Genomic DNA, 8,069 nt, shown 5'->3' with positions numbered 1-8,069 from the left:
CCTTTTGCAAATACTAGCTGCAAGCCATCTTGGCTTATAAAGCACCAAATATAAGTTATCAAGCCTTTTAGATAGGAAAAATGCATGAGATTATTAGAACCAACCAATTATCCAACCCGAGAGCTATCTTCCTAGGCTACTTGGTTTTTTGAGACTTAATCAATAACATATAATTATCTAGAAATTTTATAAATGAACAATATTTGAATTCTGAAGAGAAATGTCAATAATTCTTGCCACTTATGATGAACAGTATTGCAAGAATTTTGTTAGGTTACGTTTTTCCCCGGAGATGTAGTAGTATTCAGATGGCTGCCAAAGTAATTTTGAGTTTTGTGACCAATAGTGTTCACATAAACCATCTTTATTACCGTCGTAGCATTGGAGTCCAATAGTTGCTATCCAAGAAAAATAAGTCAGCAACCAATGTTCTAGGCCTAATACCTTTTGCCGTAGGGCTAACTATTTACGTACTTGGAGCCCATCGCGTATTCTTGGCTAAATTAGCCCATTACTCAATCCTAATAACAATCTCTCTGGTTCAGAAGGCAGAACGGACTGTGGCTGCCAAAGGGGTGCGTGGAGAAGAGAAAAATGGCGGTGAAGAGGTTTATAACTTTAGAATCTCTTGGTCTCTGCAAATCTCACCACCTCAAGAATTTCCACCCAAATCATTTCACAATCTCTTCAAATTCATATCTTTATAGAACCAGGTAACTCTCTCCCTTCCCTCTTGTTTTTTTTTTTTTTTTTTTTTTTTTTTTTTCTGTTTTGTTTTAGGTAAATGATTTTTTGCCTGTGAAGTGTGCTTTTCATTCCAGCTTCGGTCATTTTCTTTTTCTTTTTTCTTGATTTCTGGAAAAAGAAAAAAGAAACATAAATTTTACCTGCAGTGTTTCTTAATTAGGTTTGAATTTTTCATTTTTCAGTAAACTTCAAATTTTAGTGAAGATTAATTAAACTCATGGTTTAGTAGTTTGGTTGATGTGATGTGCAAGGTTCTTGGTCAGAGACCAGTGTATAACGTTAAAGGGCATCTTGTTCCTTTGGTGGGTCATTTATGGATTCACTCTTGTCCATCTGTAAACAATGTTGACAAAGTTGTGGAGCCAACCGAAAATATTGAGAAAACCGCGGCGGTCTTTAGTGGTAGTGATGTTAAAGTGAAGAGACCAAAGCTCAAAGGCAAACGAGCGGTGGTGAGGTGGTTAAAGTTCTTCAGGTGGAAGAAGAAGAAAGAGTACGAGAGAATGACAGCTGAAGAGAAAATCTTATACAAGTTGAGAAAGGTGAGTTTTGGTTTTGTTGATTTAATGTGAAATATAGTGAGTATAATAGATTAGGAAAATCCAAGCCCATTGTTATTCTCTTTAATTTGAGCTGCTTCAACCATGTTGATAGACACCTTGAGATTGATGTATTCTGGTTTACCATATTTATAGACACCTTAAGACTGATGTATTCTGGTTTAGTAGCTTCATAATATTCTTTTGTTGAATGTTATGTTTTGTTTTCTTCGTACGTTTTGGTTCGGGGATTGAGGTTACTCTGCAGTTGAGTTTTTTATTTTGTTTGAAAATGTTTATTGTATAGCTCTTGTGATCTGCTTCAATGTATCTTGTGGCTTAGCTTGTTTTTTCTGCAGGCTCAAAGGAAAGAAGAAAGGTTTGTTCAAGCTTTGAAAAAGATTGAACCAAAAGAATCATCGGAAGCAACTCATGATCCAGAGATATTGACTCCAGAAGAGCACTTCTTCTTTTTAAAGATGGGCCTTAAGTGCAAGAATTATGTGCCCGTCGGCAGAAGGGGAATATACCAGGGTGTGATTCTTAACATGCACTTGCACTGGAAGAAACATCAGACTCTGAAAGTGGTGGTAAAGACATTCACTCCAGAGGAAGTGAAGGAGATTGCTGCTGAACTGGCACGATTCACTGGAGGGATTGTGCTGGATATTCATGAAGAGGACACAATAATCATGTACAGAGGGAAGAACTATTCCCAACCACCAACAGAGATTATGTCACCCAGGGTCACTCTCTCCAGAAAGAAGGTTCTTTTTTCCCTTTCCCTTTTTATTTTCTGTGGCCTTAATGACTGATTATGAAATTGGGTTTGGATGAATATCCATCATCATTATTTTAGGTCTTCATGTAGAAGCATGCAATGCATGCTCAAAGTTTCACTTTTTATCTTGTTATTTGATAAGAGAGATCTTAAAGCCTTAGATCTTGCCTTCCGTGAGCTGATTTCTTCTCTCCTCTAAACCTTGTGCAGGCTTTGGATAAGTCAAAATGCAGGGATGGTCTAAGGGCTCTCAGGAGGTACATACCAAGACTACAACAGGACCTTGAGTTGCTTCATGCACGGGCTGGAGGAAAAAGTGGAAAAGGAACTGAACCTACCGAAGAAACCCCTGAGACTGACATTGATGGTGCAGAATCTAGGAGCATTTCAAGCAAGCAATTGGAGAATTCAGAAAAGCTGAAAGAAATCATTGATAGGCAAGATGAAGGCTCTGAGGATAGTCCTGATACTGACTTAGGGATTGCATCAGACTCGGAAGATCTATCAGACATTTTTGAGACTGACTCTGACGCAGACACGGAGGAGACATCAAAACGTCCACTTTATTTGGAAGAGTTTGAAAAGTTCTCAGTTGAAGCAGACGGAGAGCATGAAGATTTTGAGGAGCACTTGCGCCAAATATCTCTGGGCTCAAAAAAGGGAGTGACATCGGGGAAAGATGTGGATATCCCCACAGGGGTAGATGTCGATTCACCATCCTTTGACGAGGTTGATCGCATGTTTCTCCGTGCTGCTTCTCTTTTAAAGAGAAAGAAGAGATAGGAGACGACTGACTTATGACAGCGGTCATCATTCCGGACGATAGGCTTCTTTACTAGTACGTGAAGCCTAGCAATATTTGATGGGCGTTGCATTTTTTATTTTTTTTTCTGATTTAAAACCACTTTGATAGAAATGTTTGCAAAATGTGTTAGAATATGATGTTGTAGCTTTTCGTATTTGATTTTAAACATAACTTGGAACTTCAGAAAACGTAGTTATGGTGATTACTTAGGTCCTATTTTATGTTTCATGGCAACTAATTATTTTTTAGATTTTTCTATGTTTATTTATTATTAAAAAAATTAATTAATTAAAAACTCTTTTCAATTTAGATTGATTTTAAATAAGTTTTTATTTTATTTTAGATGAAATATACTTTCTAGAAATTATAAAAAAATTTAAAAATATATTTTTTTTTTTTTTTTAATTATATCTAATTTTAACTTTAATTTTTTTATTATTATATATTTTATTTTTGATTTTTTTTTCTTTCAATTTTATTTTTTAGAATTTGAATTAATTTTATTTTATATTAACTTTGATCTTTATTTTTTAATTGTTATTTGTTTATTTTATTTTTTTAATTTAAATTTTTTATTTATTTATCAGATTTGATCTTTATTTTTTTTATTATTATTTATTTTATTTTAAATAATTTAGGAAATTAAATTTTTTTTTATTAATTTTATCATTCTTTAATCTTTTTCGTCATTCGAATTTGATTTTTGTTTTTTATTGCTATTTTTTTTATTTGAAATAATTTGTGAAATTGAATTTTTTTCCAATTTAATTTACTTTCAACTTTTTAGTTTGTTAAATTTAATTTTTATTTTTTATTGTTATTTATTTTTATGTGAAATAATTTATGAAATTATATTTTTATAAAAACTTTTGGTTTCTAATTTTTAATAAACTTGAAAAAAATTAATTAAAAAGGTGTTACTTTTTAGTTTATTTTGATTTTTTTCTTTCAATTTTATTTTTTAGAATTTGAATTAATTTTATTTTTTATATTAACTTTGATTTTTATTTTTGAATTTTTATTTGTTTATTTTATTTTTTTAATTGAATTTTTTTAATTTATTTATCAGATTTGATCTTTATTTTTTTTATTTATTTTATTTCAAATAATTTATGAAATTAATTTTTTTTTTATCAATTTTATCATTCTTTAATCTTTTTTATCATTCGAATTTGGTTTTTTGTTTTTTATTGCTATTTTTTTTATTTGAAATAATTTGTGAAATTGAATATTTTTCCAATTTAATTTACTTTCAACTTTTTTGTTTGTTAAATTTAGCTCTTATTTTTTATTGTTATTTGTTTTATATGAAATAATTTATGAAATTATATTTTATAAAAAATTTTGATTTCTATTTTTTTAATAAACTTGAAACAAATTAATTAAAAAGGTGTTACTTTTCAGTTTATTTTTCAAGATATTATCAAACATTGAAAACGTGTTTTTTAATTTACTTTTTATGATACTGTTAAACTTCAAAAAATAATTTATTTTTTAGAAATTTATTTTCCATAAATAAACAAGGACTTAATATAATTACATATTCCTAGCATGGTTCTAGGATTGTCATTTGCCTGGTTTTCTGCCATGCCTTAAACATAAAAGGCTCAAGTTCAGTAATTTCTAGATAATGTTTGCTCGAACTCTTGGTGTTGTCAGCCCAAACATCGAGCTAAACCAATCTACACATGTTTGTTGAACAACTGAATATTGTGTTCACAAGTTTAATCACCAATGAAGCGAATCCAACAATTTCTAGATAATGTTTGCTTTTTAGACTCTTGGTGTTGTCAGCCTAAACATCAAGCTAAACCAGTCTTGAGTATTGTATTATTTACTAGTCCAAGCCAAAGATTACAATGTTCTTGATAAATTTTCAACAAGCCCTTTTTCATCATTTGATGAAATACCCTCTTCAAGATTTTTCAAACTTACAATTGACTAACAATTTTTCATTTAAACTATTGAAGAATTACAATTGTTTGAAATATAACAAAATTCTCTTAAGGAGTAGATAATACAATTAAAGCTTATATTTCAATAGCTCATTTAATAACATTTAGAATGTATGAAAGTGTTTAAGTGTAGTGAGTATGAGAATTTATACTCTTGTGCAAGAATATAAAGGTTTTAATGCACAAATATGAATATGATTTATGATCAATGATTTGAAGTTGTTTTTGCTCTTTAAATAACTTGTGTGTGTGTGTGTGTATAGTTAAATTTTGTACCAATTAGCAGGCTATATATATATATGATTCTAGCAAAAATAGTTATTTATATAGCCATTATTGTTCCTCTGACAACTTAATCAATCAACTGGTTTCTGCAAATTTCCAGGTGTTCATCACGTATGAATAAACAATCGACTAATTAAATTGGTATCACCAAACGATCGATTGGTTCATGTAGAATTCCAGATTTATCAGTTTTAATCTTGGTGAATTCTTAGAACTATTTTATCAATCCTTTTTAAATGCATGCAAAGTGAAGTGTATGTATTCATTTTAATTTGTACTATCAAGTATGAATATAAAAATTACATTTAAGCATTAAAATGAATACTTTAAAAACAAGTTTTTACTTGCTTTTCATCTTGGACTTGTTGATTGATTTCTTCATTCATATATCTTTATATAAACATGTTTAAACTTCATATCATCCAAGTATATCATTAGTTTATTTCTATTTTAATTATTATTATCAAAAATACATAAAATATTAATATGCGACCCAAAGGTCAACAATCTCCCTTTTTATTATATATATATATATTCCCCCATCCCTCTTAATCATGAATCATGTTTTTATATCAATCTCCCCAATTCTCTCCTCAATCTCCCCAATTCTCTCCCATTTTGTCATCAACAAAAAGAAAATAGGGGAAAGTATAACAATCATAGAGAAATAAGGCATAAAAATCATTGCATAATTTTCAAAAAGATAATATGCATTACAAAAGTGAAAAGTAACAAAAAAAAAATGAAAACATTAAATGATTGCGGTATAATCGTTTAGGGTGGTGGTTAGCGAGAAAGCAAACTGCCATCATATCCTTCATATCGTGTACATCCTCTCGAATATAATGCATCTATATCACCCTCAATATGCTATAATCGACCGTCCATCTTTGATCGCCAACAGCTTTTGAAAAAAAAAAGCTCTAGATAGTGTCTCAAACATATCAACAAACTCAACATTACCACCAATATTCTGCTCTTCTCCCTAATCATGCTCTTTTTTAGCATGAGCACCAATTTGGTCTTTAGATATCCGAATAACATCATTACTCAAGACATACCCCATCTTGTTAAGTGGCTTGATGTCTATTTCCATTGTTTTTTAGTATGGATTCTTATCTGTATTGGTGAGCAAGATATCAAAATACTAAAAAACAATAGTTAAGCATTGACCATATGGTAAAGATTTTTGTTTCTAATCATGGGCTGTAATGATAATATTCATCTTAATATAGGGGAGATTGATGCGACGTCCTCTAATCATACAATTTATCAAACACATATTCATAAAAGTGACCTCATTATAATGTCTTTTTTTGGACAAAATATTATATGCTATTATAGAGTAAAGAGCAAATTCTAACTCTTAATCTTAGTACAATTGATTAGCATGTTGAGCTATGATTTTGTCTTACATAAAATCTCTAATGGTTGGTATGATTTTAACTTCATAAACCTTAGGACCTTCTAGGAAATATATGAAGTTAAACTTCATACACAAAATCTCCAATGATTTTATTGCCTAAAGTATCATAGTCAAATTCAATTTGCTTATTTTGCAAGTGACTTACTATTCTAGGCTTCATGTTGATTCACATATTTACAAAAGAAAAAAAAACATTCTAATAAGCTTAAGATAGGTGAGTTTCTTCAAATAAAAAATATTTTTCCAAGCCATATAATCAAATATTGTATCTATCCCAAAATCACTTTGTCATGCTTCCTAAACCTCTTTCGACAACTATAGATCGATTAGCATGTACCATTTTTATCCAACTTCTTGTCTCAAAATCTAAACCAAATGAAATTTCAAAAAGTTATTGTTCATCTAGTAGCTAACCCTCTGTTCCTTTGTTTCAACCGACCAACCGATTGAATTGGTATGACGAACCAGTTGACTGGTTCATCCTAGATTTGCATTGTTAAAGAATTTTACAGCATAACCGATTTTTCATGCTAAAAGGGGTATACTTTTTTATCATTTAAACATATCCAATTTATTTCCAGTAATGTATTCATACAAGCATAAAACCTCAATTGTCATTAGCATGTATAAAGCCTAGATTCCTTTTAATTTTATAAAAGGAATCCTTACCTAACGGCTATGTAAAAACATTTACAAGTTAATGTTCTGTGCTAACAAAATCAAGTATAATGTCACATTTCAACATGTGATCTCTTAAGAAGTGATGTCTCACTTGAATATGTTTTGTACATGAGTGTTGTATAGGGTTCTTAGGTAGACGTATAGTACTTATGTTATCACATATGAGAAGAACATGATCAAAATTTAGTCCAAAGTCTTTTAAAGTTTGTTTCATCTATAAAATATGAGCATAACAACTACCTACCACAATATATTCCACTTTAGTTGTTGATAGAGCTACTAAGTTTTGTTTATTGCTAGCTCAAGATATTAGTGATGATCCTAAAAAGTAAAATGTTCCACTAATATGTTTTTTTTTTTTTTTATATATCAACTTTACATGTAACAAAATCTATATTCACATATCTAATCAAATTCAACTCACTTATTTTTAAATACCACATCTTTAAGTCAATTATACTATGCAAATATCTAAAAATGAATTTAACAACAGCTATATGAGATTCTTTAGGACATGTTTGAAAATATGCGCATAGACAAACATAAAATATAATATCGGGTTTACTTGTAGTTAAATACAAGAGTGAGCCAATCATACCTTGATATTTAGTGATGTCTATTTTTTACCATTTTCATCCATATCAAGCTTGGTTGATGTTCCCATAGACGTGTCAGCTTTTTTGACATGTTCCATCCCAAATCTTTTTATTAGATCCTTAATGCACTTGCATTGGTTGATGAAAATTTCATCTCTTGTTTGCTTGATTTGCAATCCAAGAAAAAAGTTCAATTCTCTCATCATGTTCATTTCGAACTCATCTTGCATGCATTTTTCAAATTTCTTACAAAG

The 8,069-nt window shown here is 30.0% G+C and overlaps 1 protein-coding gene across 3 annotated transcripts; it reads left to right on the top strand.

Moving 5' to 3' along the window:
* The first annotated feature begins 507 nt into the window (after positions 1 to 507).
* On the top strand, positions 508 to 3,086 carry LOC118063413 (uncharacterized CRM domain-containing protein At3g25440, chloroplastic). Of its 3 annotated transcripts, none has more exons than XM_035077432.2 (4): positions 508 to 713; positions 974 to 1,289; positions 1,646 to 2,053; positions 2,278 to 3,086. In XM_035077432.2, the coding sequence occupies exons 1-4, from the start codon at positions 595 to 597 to the stop codon at positions 2,848 to 2,850; spliced, it is 1,416 nt and encodes a 471-aa protein (XP_034933323.1). In that variant the 5' UTR covers positions 508 to 594; the 3' UTR covers positions 2,851 to 3,086. The 3 variants fall into 3 exon arrangements, with proteins under 3 accessions (XP_034933323.1, XP_034933324.1, XP_034933325.1); XM_035077433.2 differs by having other exon boundaries at positions 510 to 713; positions 977 to 1,289; XM_035077434.2 differs by having other exon boundaries at positions 556 to 713; positions 999 to 1,289.
* The last annotated feature ends 4,983 nt before the right edge of the window (positions 3,087 to 8,069 follow it).

The sequence above is a fragment of the Populus alba genome, chromosome 14, assembly GCF_005239225.2.
Source record: "Populus alba chromosome 14, ASM523922v2, whole genome shotgun sequence".
Lineage (NCBI taxonomy): Eukaryota > Viridiplantae > Streptophyta > Magnoliopsida > Malpighiales > Salicaceae > Populus > Populus alba.
This window is presented reverse-complemented; position numbering and strand designations above follow the sequence as displayed.

Coding starts and splice junctions, on each gene's coding strand:
- LOC118063413 (XM_035077432.2), top strand. CDS start 595: ATGGCGGTGAAGAGGTTTATAACTTTAGAATCTCTTGGTCTCTGCAAA. Junction 714..973: donor TCATATCTTTATAGAACCAG/GTAACTCTCTCC, acceptor CTCATGGTTTAG/TAGTTTGGTTGATGTGATGT. Junction 1,290..1,645: donor TCTTATACAAGTTGAGAAAG/GTGAGTTTTGGT, acceptor TTTTTTCTGCAG/GCTCAAAGGAAAGAAGAAAG.